Source organism: Trachemys scripta, chromosome 10 (assembly GCF_013100865.1).
Source record: "Trachemys scripta elegans isolate TJP31775 chromosome 10, CAS_Tse_1.0, whole genome shotgun sequence".
NCBI lineage: Eukaryota > Metazoa > Chordata > Testudines > Emydidae > Trachemys > Trachemys scripta.
Genome location: NC_048307.1, coordinates 6,756,012 through 6,768,166, shown reverse-complemented (window position 1 = coordinate 6,768,166; position 12,155 = coordinate 6,756,012). Strand labels below are relative to the sequence as shown.

At 50.1% G+C, this 12,155-nt stretch overlaps 1 protein-coding gene across 2 annotated transcripts; it reads left to right on the top strand.

Moving 5' to 3' along the window:
* Nucleotides 1–197: 197 nt before the first annotated feature.
* MIEF2 (mitochondrial elongation factor 2) lies at nucleotides 198–10,503 on the top strand. 2 transcript variants are annotated; one of them, XM_034783279.1, is made up of 4 exons: nucleotides 198–406; nucleotides 4,012–4,165; nucleotides 6,166–6,346; nucleotides 7,875–10,503. In XM_034783279.1, exons 2-4 carry the CDS (start codon nucleotides 4,019–4,021, stop codon nucleotides 8,942–8,944), a joined length of 1,398 nt encoding a protein of 465 aa, XP_034639170.1. In that variant the 5' UTR covers nucleotides 198–406; nucleotides 4,012–4,018; the 3' UTR covers nucleotides 8,945–10,503. The 2 variants fall into 2 exon arrangements, with proteins under 2 accessions (XP_034639170.1, XP_034639171.1); XM_034783280.1 differs by lacking the exon at nucleotides 198–406 and adding an exon at nucleotides 617–782.
* The last annotated feature ends 1,652 nt before the right edge of the window (nucleotides 10,504–12,155 follow it).

Below are 12,155 nucleotides of genomic sequence, written 5' to 3'. Positions count from 1 at the left end.
TCGGGGCGGGTTCTCAGCACTTCCCCCCCCCCCGAATCTCTGTCAGCTCGGTATGTAGGACCATGACCATCTGCTTGTGCTAAAACTGAGCCCCCCCGGCCCCATGTGCCCAACCCCTGCCCTGGCCCCGCTGTGTCTTTAAGGCGAGGTTCCGCCCACGTGTGACGAGCCGGCAGCAGGGGCGGGGTGCGATTGGCAACCCAACCGGTCGTTCCATTTCGGAACGCTGAGACAACGGGCGGGCGCTCCCATTGGCCGCCGCGGCCCGACAGAATCTCACGGTCGCCAACGTTCGCTGCGGGGCGGCTGCAGGAGAACCGGCCGAGGCGTGTTCCAGCCCCCGGGACCCGGGCCCTGCCGGGATCCGCCTCGACATGCCCTGACCTAGCGGGGCTCGCTGCGCAAGGTGAGCGCGGTCGCGCCCCGCCCCGGGGCCGGGCTCAAGGAGGCCTGTGGGGTGTGTGGATCTAGAGCGGGGGCCCCGTGATCTGGATCTGGGGAGGAGACGCGGGGGGGGGGCGTGATCTAGACCGCTGTGTGCGCGCTACCCGTTGGTTTACACAGCAAGGGGGGGTACGTGGGGGCGGGAGCAGAGTCCCTGCTCTGCAGCTGCGTAGGTCGGGCCGATGTAGGGGACCGGGTGCGTCCGGTTACCGCAGGGGAGAGGGGGGCGCTTTCCTGCTTCCCGTCCGCCCGGGCTGTGTTTCTGTAGCATGCATCCGGGCCCGCCTGGGACCTGGTGTTGAGCCCCGTTGGCTCTCAGGCCGGGCCGATCCCCCTGGGTGAGCGTTTCCAGCCTGGCTTTGCCGCTGCGCCAGCGCTCTCCGACTGGGGCAACTTTGGCTTCTAGCCACGCTGCCCGCTCTCCCCCCCCCCCACCCTGCGGGGACAGGAGCCCACAGCTGTGGGGCCAACCCGAATCGGGCCTTACAGGGTGGGTGTTGTGGGGGTGACTCTGCCTCCTGCTGTGTAGTGGGGCCGGGGAATGCGGTGTGACCCTTTCACCCCTCCCCTGTGTAGGTCTCTGCACCCCAGGGTGTGAATGGGGAGCTGGTCTGGCTGAAAATGGCAGCCAAGCAGAGTGACAGCGGCCATGCTCAGGTGGCTCTGGGGCTGTGAGCTAGCAGAGGTGGCGTGCCCTGCCTGGAGACCCCTGCTCTGGTGTCTTAAACCTTCTGCACTTGTCAGTCCCGCTGTGGGCAGCCACCCACCAGAGTTTGCTGTGGGTTGCGCTGTTCCCAGCGGAAGTGTAGTCTAGTGGTTAGAGCAGGAAGGGTGGCTGGTGTAGCTAGCTCTGCAACTTACATGGTTGTGTCCATTTGAGCCAGGGCTGTGCCTGTTTAATCTGTAGACAGATTGGGGGAGCGGGTGGGGGGGGTACTTGCCTGCTGGAGTGGTGCTGGGGTTTTGCATGGAGAGTGCAAGTTAATTGCATGTTAACGCGTCAGTGCAGACATGTGTAGCTTGTGATAGATCATCTCCAAACAGAGAGGGAGACATTCTGGGCCTTAGGCATAGGACAACGTTGTTGTTTCTTGTCTGTAGAAAACAATCTCCAGCATATTCAGGGACGTGCTGCCCGCTTCCATAAATGCCGTATGTCTGAGGGACTAATAGACTCAGTTCTACTCTTTAACCGTTACCTCGGTGAGCCTGCTACATGTCCATAGCCTTGTTGATTCCTTGATCTAGAGTTTGCCCTGTTGGGCCCCTTTAAAACCATTCCATTACTCATTGGAAAAACCGGAGAGCTTGAACTTACAGACCAGCTCCCAGCACAGCCCCGCTTGGCATTCGGTGACTGCCTGTTCGTGCGGGTGGTGCGTACTAAAGTGAGTGGCTTGGCACCAGAACGCCAAGCGATGGGCAGGCTGCCCTGTGGTGCCTGTGTTCTGAAACAGGAACTAGATTTTGAGCCCTTAATAGCCTGAGATCCTAGCCCCTGATAAACTGTTGATTTGCATCTCCTGTTCCCATAGTGAAACTGAGCCATATTGGGCTCATTACTCGTGAGCTGTGCCTGCCCTGTGAGGAATGGACACAGATGCTGTGTGGGTTTCAAACTCGAGGGGAGGGGAGGTCTAGGCAGATTTGTACACTCCCAGTGTTGCAGGATCTAATCATTCGGTCGCGGCCCGTTTCTGCTTCAAAGCAGCAGTAGGAAAGAAGTCGTGCTTGGCCTGTGAAGGGATGTGTGCGGTGGTCTCCTCTGTGGGGTGAGAAGAATGCCCCTGTGGTCCTGCAGCTTGGCAAGGGGAGGATTGCAACGTGAAACAAAGGGCATGGCTATAGGGCCTGGTGGAAATAGGACAAGGCAGCTGCTTGATGGCTAGTGCTGCCAGAGGAGCTCACGCCCTTGTTTTGTTCACTGGCTGAAGGAAGCAGAATCTCCATGTAAAGGGCAGCGTGAGGTGCCTTTATCTTGAATGGACTTTGGGCGGCTTGAGCAATCTTAGACAATCTCCCTGCACTGTATCTTTAAGGGAGTCCTGTCTAGGCTTTGGCCACTGCTTTATAATGAGACTCTGTAATTGCCTACTTCCCTTCGGCTGGAGCGCTAAAAGCCCTTGACAACATACCTCTGGGTAAACCGAGTCACAGAGGTCCTGGGATCGTGGTACTGCAACGAGTCACTAGTGGGCTGGAGTCCTGTCCCAGCCCCCTGCTCTAACTACCGTCTCAGAGCAAAGATCTGGTCTAGAAACTGAATTTGAGCCCATCTCGGTCTCAGTTAATTTTCCATTACAAGAGTCTGAAAATCCTGTTGCACCAAAAAATTCCCTTTCTCAGTGTAAGAGAAACAGGGGAGGGCATCCGTTAGCATCCATCTTTGTTTAATGATCTCTCTCCCGTCCCTGTCACGTTTCCAGGACTGGGTTCAGTAACCTATAGAGGACTCAATGTTCTCACTGTAGCAGAAACGTGTTAAATGGAGAACTTCTCCTCTGATCACCAAGTGCTGGTTATTGGGGCTGTTCTAGCAACTTGGAGGCAATTCCAGGTTTGGCGGGGGGAGGGCATGGAGCTGACAGTGGTAAGAAGGTTTTTGATGAGGACAGGGGGCAAGAGGAACTTAGATGGGAGATGGAGGTGCGATTATGTAGACCCAGGAAGGCGAGTATGAAGAAGCTATCAAAGACCAAAGAGATCTATTGGGTCTGTTCCTTGCTTTGTCTAGTCTAGATTTGGCTGCATTGGGGATTACAGTGGACGAGAAGCTGGCTAGGAGTCAACAGTGTGCCCTTGTTGCCAAGAAGGCTAACGGCATATTGGGTTGCACTAGTAGGAGCATTGCCAGCAGATCAAGGGAAGTGATTATTCCTCTCTATTCGGCACTGGTGAGGCCACATCTGGAGTATTGTGTCCAGTTTTGCTCCCTCTCCCCCGCTACAGAAAGGATGTGGACAAATTGGAGAGTCCAGCAGAGAGCAATGAAAATGATTAGGGGGTTGGAGCACATGATTTATGAGAGGCTGAGGGAACTGGGTTTATTTAGTCTGCATAAGAGAAGAGCGAGGGGGGGATTTAATAGCCGCCTTCAACTACCTGAAAGGAAGGGGGGGGTTCCAAAGAGGATGGAGCTCGGCTGTTCTCAGTGGTGGCAGATGACAGAACAAGGAGTAAAGGTTTCAAGTTGCAGTGGGGGAGGTTTAGGTTGGTTATTAGGAAAAACTTTTTCACTAGGAGGGTGATGAAGCACTGGAATAGGTTCCCTAGGGTGGTGGTGGAATCTCCTTCCTTAGAGGTTTTTAAGGCCCGGTTTGACACAGCCCTGGCTAGGATGATTTAGTTGGGGTTGGTCCTGATTTGAGCAGGGGGTTGGACTAGATGACATCCCAAGGTCTCTTCCAACCCTAATTCATCCCTTCCCTGGGGAGGCTGTTCCACAAATTAGTAGATCCTCTTGTGTGAAAAATTTCCCTGATTTTCAGTATCCTCAAATGGTTCCACAAAGCCGCTTTGGACCCCAGCCCGGGCTCCTCACCTTGCGTATTTCTTTCTCTTCTGCAGGTTGAACATGGCTGACCTGGTTCATAAAAGGGGGAAGAGGCAGGACGACAACGGGCTGGGCGGTGCTGTTGACTTCCTGTTGGCCAATGCCAGGCTGGTGCTTGGGTTGGGGGGTGCTGCTGTGCTGGCCATCGCAACTCTGGTGGTGAAACGGGTAAGCCTGGGTTCCCTCTGGAACATGACTAGTGACTAATGTCCTTTTCACTGTCAAGCTGTGACTTGTGCATTGGGACTTCAGGAACTGAAGTAGCTGTCCCTTATTAACAAAAGAGCGCTACTTCCAGATTGCACAGGAATAAGACCTAGCAATGCATCCTTCCCAAAACCACCCTAGCCACAGCAGTGCAGCAGACTTTCCATACGTGTCTCTTTCCAAACAGTCCTTGGCCTCCTCTAAGTAGAGTCTGTGATCTGGGCCAGTAGAAGCCGTGCATGTGATACCCATGTGATCAAAGATCACAAAACTTGTTGAGTGTATTTTTTGAGGGAGGAGCATTACTATAGGGGGAAAGGGAGAGATAACGACTTATCTCCATCATTCTTCCCAGCCTGGGACACTGAAATATCCCTGAACTCTGCCTATGAAGGCGATTTGGCTTTCTGTTAAAAGGAAAAGAACCTTTTGGTTTCCTCAACCAAAAAAAACAGAGTGCAAGATTTTCTCATTTAGAACAAGGTGAATTGTTTTCAATCAAAGAGATTTAAATGTCTGATTCTAATTGTTTTGCATTTGTACTATCTAGTTATTTCCCTAAAGAAAGGTTGGTTTTCATTGACTGGTAACTGTATGTTCTTACGTTGATTTGAAATTAAATATAGCTGTTACAGTTTAGGTATAGTTGGTGGTTCTTTTTTTGCTAACCAGGAGGCTACATTGTGTCTAAACATTTATTTATGCAATTATATGGTATAACTTACATTTTTTTATGTTAGAAAGTGGTGACTGATGCATTCATCTTGTTATTTGGATCAAATTCAAATCCCATTTGGATTGACATTCAAATTCAATTAAAATGCACAAAACCAGCATTTAAATTTTTTATTAACTAAAACTACCTTAAATATGCTGGATACATGTTTTGCGTTTAAAATGAACTGATGTATTAAACAAAAGAAGTATTAACTATAGTTAGTGACTTGAACTGATTATTTCTGGGCACTGCATCCTTCAAGATTTTAGGTCCTCTCACAGCTAGTTTTCGCCCATAGATTGAAGCTCTCCTGGTTTTTCAGCTCCAATTGGTGTTTTATCTTTGAATGAACTAATCATTGAACTGAACTAGTTGAATAAACTGAAATAAAGAAAATATTTTCTCTGAGTCTGTAGAAGAGGCTACTGCTGTCAAAAGCACTTAAGCACTTCATTAAACTCTGGCTCTAGGTTCTAGGCCAGAGACTTCCATCAGTGCAGTGAACTGATGTTTTTTAAAACTTGGCAGCAAATGTGTACTGCTTAATATTATTTATGGTATTTAATTTAAATGCTTACAAGAAGTTTAGGCCTTAACATAGGTTGCCAGTTTTAAATCGATTTATTTTTTAAAAAATCATCCTCGTTTTCATTTAAAATAAGGAAAATCTTTTTTTAATCCCTTTTTTTAATCCCTCCTGATTGAGGATAAGGAATCAAAGGGAGAGGAAAGACGGCGCTGTATCTCCATGTTCACCCTTGACAGAAACGCTCTGTGATTTGTCTAGAGTCTCTGTTCGTCTGGCGTGGAAATTTTAATTTCTTATAGTTAGACTAAGACCCGGCAAATCCCTTGTAACAGTCACAAGGGGGAAGAAAAGCTGATCTGTGGATGCAGCTCTGAAACAAGCCCATCAGTCTGCAGAACCCATTAATCTATGGTACCTGTCCTCATGTTACCCTCTGCACGTCTAGACGTGCTCCCTCCACATCTGACGTGGGGCAGTGTGCCGGGACTGCAGTGCTGCTTGTTGTCTGTATTCTTTGTAGTGCTGGCAGCTGAGCGTCTTTCATGAGCAGTAAAAACTTACATGAAAACTAAATACAACTGTTACAGAGCAATCCACTTCTGGGTGGGTGGATGGATGCTTTGGCAGCAGAGCTGGGGTGAGTCAGTCGGAGATCATAGCTGGTAAGAGCAGTGATGCAGTTGTGAACCTCTGTTCTTCCATTTGCTCCCACAGTTGATAGACCGAGCCACCAGCTCGCCTGACGAGGACGACACTAAGGCAGAGCAGAAGTCCATCGAGGAGAGCTGGCAAGATCTGAGCTTGATCAAGGCAGTGCCGAAGCCTCCAAAGAAGCAAAGCCGGGCAGACCTCAGCGAGTCTCTGCTGTCCCCATCTGCGACCCTTCCTACCCAAGGTCAGGATCTATGCTGCGTCTTCTTACTCCTAGTGCCCAAGTTCTAGACAGGGTTAAAACACCTGTCCCAGGTGTTGGCTGCGTGTTGCTGCCATCGGGCAACCTCTTGTTTTCGTACTGATCGTTGTTCCCTATGTAATGCTATGCTACACGACCATATGAGAAGTCCTCCATCCTCTGGCTCCTGGGGAACTCATTCTGTCTCCTGTTGTGGGACCAGTCCTTGCCTGCCCTTTCCAGCTAGCCACAGCTTGTCTCTGTGGGCTCCTTGCTTGGCATCGGGGTGTTACACCAGTGTTAATTTGGCCCACTATGTTCCACACGGTTGGCTGGCTAGTGGGTAGCTGATGAGACAGTTCACAGCTGGTTCCACATCACTTTAGCGGGCAGAGATGGTTACACTCACTCCTGAGTCTGTTTGCCATCTAGACCAGGTAGGGCGTATTTTAATCCAGAAATGGGAAAGCTGGCTGGATTGTGGGAGGCTGGTCTAGACTGCTTGGAACATCAGCCAGGTAGTCAGGGTAGAGATTAAGATACTCTGCTGTATCAAGCAGACCGTGGTCCTGGAACGCGGAGCTCTTCTCATCTAGGTGCCTGTTCAAAGCCAGCCCGTCTGGCAGTGATTGCAAGTCACTGCTTCCGCGTCGGCATTGGCTTCCATCGATTACTCGTAGTAGTGTAGCCTGGAGGAGCCCCATCACAGCCCCTTGTCTGGGTGCTGTACAAACACAGACCAGTCAGTGACTGCCCCCAAGAACTTGTGTGGTGGTTTTAGTCCAGTTTATAATGGGGTGTGGGGGTCTGCCTCAATCAAAGCCACCACGGTAGAGCACCCTCCTTGTGACGGTGAGGAGACGTCTGTGCTGTGATAAAAGACCTACAGGCAGGCTGACCCAGGCTCACAGGGCTAGCAAATTGCAGAGTAGAGGTTCGGGCTCAGAGACCGTCCGTCCCCGTCCCCCCCGCCCCTGGGGTCCCAGAGCCCAGCCTGCAGGTCGAGCCCAAGCGTCTACGCTGCACGTAGCCTGAGCCCAGTCAGCCAAGCCAGCTGCACGTCTCTTATGGCAGGCAGACGTACCCTGAGTCTCTAAAGGACCAGATTGGGTCAGGAGACCTGGGTCTCATTTCCAGCTTTGGCACTGAATTGATGACCCAGGGCAAGTCATGAAGTCTTTCCTACTGTGGCTTTTCAGTCTGACCTGTGAGGGTAATCCCTGTCCCAGCATGGTTGTAGGGCTTAGTTGTGATCTTTGAGTGAAAGCATTCACCGATACTTTGCTGGCCATCTCCGCTGAGAGGCCAAGGATTGGATGACCCTGGATATCAAGCTGAAGTCTTGAGGATCCTTCCAGGTCAGGGTCCGATGCAGCTTGCATGGGGGAAGCTGGCACTGCCACTGCTCGTGCTGCTGCTGATCTGAGTACAGATTTGGTCTCCAGCTCTGATGATGATGATCGTTATTTTTTGTACTTGCAGTGCCCCCTCTGGAAGCACTGACTCTAATGTATCTCTATTTCCTTCCCAGCCGCCGAGACTCATGGCCATCCCACCTCCCTGGAGACTCCCCAAGTAGAATCCAGGACTCTGCTTTGTCTCACATTCCAGGAGAAACTCCTCTCTTACTACAGAAACCACGTCACCATCCCGGAATCGGACGTGGCCCTTGGTAAGCAGCTGGCAAAGGACATCTGCATTGAACTGCAGAGCTTCCTGCAAAACAAGTGCCCAGAACTGCCTTTCGGCAGCATGTTCCTCAGTGGTTCCCTCTGCGATGACCTCCAGGTTGTTGCTGCCGACCATGTCTGCTTCATGCTGCCCTTGGTATTTGAAACCACGCTCTGGAGCCTCATCCCAGGGGAGGACACCATCGTAAAAGATCCCCAGTTCTGGATGATCAGGCGGACTGACCTGGAGTACTTCCCTCGCGGGAGCAGCCCTTGGGACAGGTTCATAGTGGGCAGGTACCTCTCCTCCAACGTGATCAATGAGGCGCTCCATAAAATGCTGGTGGCCTCTGTCAACTGGCCTGCCATAGGCAGCATGTTGGAGTGCCTCATCCGACCCGTGATGGCTTCCGAGGAGCTGAAGTTGGAGGTTACGCATTACGAGACCCAGCTGAACATAACCCTCTGCCCAGTGACAGAAGCTGGGGGTAAGGTTCTTCTTGCCAAGCCTCCAAAAGGACTAGTGGAAAACCTCTGGCGACAAAGCTTTTATAGGTCCGAGGTCTCCAAGCTTAAAGATCTGGATGCTGCAGACTCTGGAGCCAGGCAATGCTGCCTCAAAATCCTAAAAGGCGTCTGTAAAAATCATCCCTTCTTGAGCAAACTGACTGGCAGCCACCTGACTCATGTCCTCCTCCACCTGAGTGAAAGTGAATCAGACTGGGCAGAGGAAGCCCTGGCTGCGAGGTTCCAGCACGTGCTTGAAGCGTTGGTTGGCTACCTGGAGACAGGCTTCCTCCCCTGCTATTTCAACAGTCAGATTAACTTGTTCTGCGAGCTGCTGGAGGAGGAGATAGATGAGATGGGGTATGCACTCTACAGTGCTGTGTCTCAGCCAGACCTCTTGTTCCTGCAACAGGCGGATAAATGAATTGCTAGCCTGGGAGTTCCTGATTGTAGGTTTTTTGCGCGTCTCTGCATCCACTTCTCTAAGCTGAGTGGATTGCAAAGCTTCTCACTTCCTAGTTGCTACCAGGAAATCCTTGCACTTAGTGAACAAAGTAGTCACTTTTTCGACACAAGGTGCCTGAGTAAAGGGATGGGAAATGGGATCTGGAGCCCATCACCACCAGGTCTCGCCACTTCCAATCCAGCCCATGGCTGTAGTCATGAGAAGTCAGGTATCATCTATTGAGTGGTGAGGCCTGGTTGAAGTGAGTTTGGTCTCCGTCCTGTCCCTACCAAACTGCCGTCACGGTTGAAACGATAGCATGAGGCGGCCCAGGATTGAATGGGCCTGGAAACTGAACTTCCCCTTGTTCCTGGAGGTAGTCCCTCCAGACCAGACCCTCACTGGTGAGTGTGGGGAACCTTACACTGCCGCTGCTTGTACTGTACCTGGACTGTGTATAAACTGGACTTGTCTTCAGGGCTCTCAATCCAGCCCCTTTCACGAGCACAAAATCCACTGTTCAAGTGTCAGACTCTAAACTTATAAGAGGGTGGTGTTGGAACCTGGTATGAATTTGCAAACCCAGGACTTTGGCAGCATGAAGGGACAGGGCTGAGGAGAGGATCAGTTGAAACTGATTATGCACCACAGGATATTGCCATAGCCAATCAAATCCCATCTGCTTTTTCCTGACGCACTTTCAGTGTTACTAATGTAGTTCCCAACAGGACAAGCTAAATCTAACTGGTGTTGCTCGTTCTGTTAATGTGAGCTCTAATACTAGGGGTTCAGTACCCGATTGGGAGTCTTTTTATGTTTTAACTCTCCCTTATGCACTTCAGCAGGGGCTCCACGGCGGGATTAAGGGTGGTGGTGACTGAGGGAGAGAGATGGGTCCTACAGCTGTGGACACACAAAAGACTGTCGCATGGCTGCAAGGTAGAACAGTGCTGGACCTACTGCTGTCGTACCCACGTCCCCCTCTGCTTTAAAATGAATCATGTTGACAGTCCCCACTCCAGCTTTTCAGATTCAAGTGTTATGCATGTGTTGCTTCTATCTAGATATCCTGCCCCTTCTCGGTAATCAATAAGACTGCTTACCCCCAGAAAGGGGCAGGATGGGGACAATGCTTTAATCAGAAGGCTTCTGTTAGCAAGAGCTGAAGTGATTTTATGTTTGTCTTCCTGTTAAGAATGAGTTGGTTTTATAGTGCTGCTGAGAGATTTACTTTGGTACCAGCTCTAGTTCAGATACTAGAAATATGTTTTCTGACTGTTCTCATGAATTAAGAACCATGCCTATTTTGCACACGATGGGTGGAAAATAAACCTGCAGCCTTTTAATGTGAGTAGCGACTGGTGTTTAGTTTTCTTTGCGGAGATGGTATTTTGTGTTTGGGGGTGTGTGTGTGGGGGGGAGAATAATCTATTTCTCTGTGCACTGTGATTCCCTCAATCTGAAGACTACTTGATCTGTAGGCACTAAACCATGTTCCAAATGTTAGTGACAAGAATAAAATCTCACTGCGGAATGGGTCTCTTGTGTTTGGATAACTGCATTTGCTCTGCCTATCCAGGTACTTATGGTCTTCGCTACCAGATGATGACTCCCCGTTGCTTTAAAGATAGTACAACTCTCTCACTTTCCTCCAGCCCCTACACAACTTTCACACTGAGGGGAGATTTCGCTCAGGAAATGGCAGTTCACGAGTTGAGGGGCTCAGGCCTTTAATTCTATTTCATGATCAGCTATAGCGTAAAAGGCATTTCTTGCTGCCTTCGTTTTCCTGGAGAACAAGATTCCTGTACGTGCTACTAGAGTTTCAAAACAGTGCTCTGACAATTGAAGTACTCAACTGGCCAAATAGGGACGCTACCTTTAAACCACACTCTTTGTTGTGCGGTGAAAGTGATAGGAGATCATGCTGCTAATGTTTTAGCTGTGTGGCAGTAAGCAGGAGGGCCTTGCTTCTGTGGGTTGAACAGGCTGCAGCCAGTTTACTGCCACTGTAGTTATGATAGTGCTGACTAAAGTTCTGCTCCAGTATTCAGCCAGCCCTACGAAGCCTCTCAATCCTTCGATTTTAGCCAGCAGGGCCAGGATGTATTTTTAGGTCACAGCTGCTCCTACCAGTAGGAGTGAAAGACAGAGAAGTAAAATGGAACATGTGACGTAGTATTTCTGTTAACCTTACTTTGTATTTTGTCCTGATCCCAGGAGGATTACTGCAACGTTGTCTGAAGGGGGGGAAGCTGCTGTAAATCAGTTTGAGGAAGGATACTTCCCATGCCCTCATCCTTGAGCATTTTAAAATGGGACTGGCTCTCTGGGGAAGAACTGAGATGTGCTCACCCCGGGAACTGGGGAGTAACATGTGACCAGGACTACCTATAACTGATCGGATCAGCTTCTTGGACTAAAGTCCCATCTAGCACGCATTTTTGCTTCTTTCCCTCTGGCTGCTGAACCTTCAGCCTCTTCTCTGTACTGACAAAGGGATTCCTGTTTGTGTATTTCTAGAGCTTTATTTGCAGTGCCTGCTAAGGAAAGGGAAGTCAAGGTTGTCTTTGAAACAGCTCCACTAGCTACCCGGGGGGAGGGGGAGTTTTCAGAGGTACAGGCAAGCTGCACGTTGAATGCCAAAGGACTTTAAAGTAAGCTTGTATGCCCTCTTCTGCTGTGATGCATAAAGGCAGCCTGAGCTCTTCCTCTTTCCTGAGCAATCTCAAGTCAACTCTTGTTTTGCAGGTGATCATGTACAGACTAATAAACTTAACTTTTAACAGTTTGGAGACAGAATAGTTTGACTCAGAATCCTCTTCCCTTGTAAATGCCATTTCATTAATGCTTTAGACTGGATGACAATCCAGGGCTTTGGAGCGGAGCTGGAGCACAGCTCTAAAGTCCTGGAAGACACACTGAAAGCAGCCAGCAGGGAACGAGTTGAGCTTTTTTCCTTTTTCAGATCCCTTCTAAATAAAGCTCCCTGGACTTACTGCCCAGCAAGTGGCCATGTTGTTCCAGTGAATAGCTGAGGGGGAGGGAGGTGTGTGTGTGGTGGAAACAGCTGCTTTTAGGAAAAGAGTTTTCAGCTGAGCCTACAGTCAACTTATGTAGGCCAGAGGCGGTAACAAGAGAGAGAGAGATAGTGACACCATTCCTGGGCATAATTTAAAACACAGCTGAG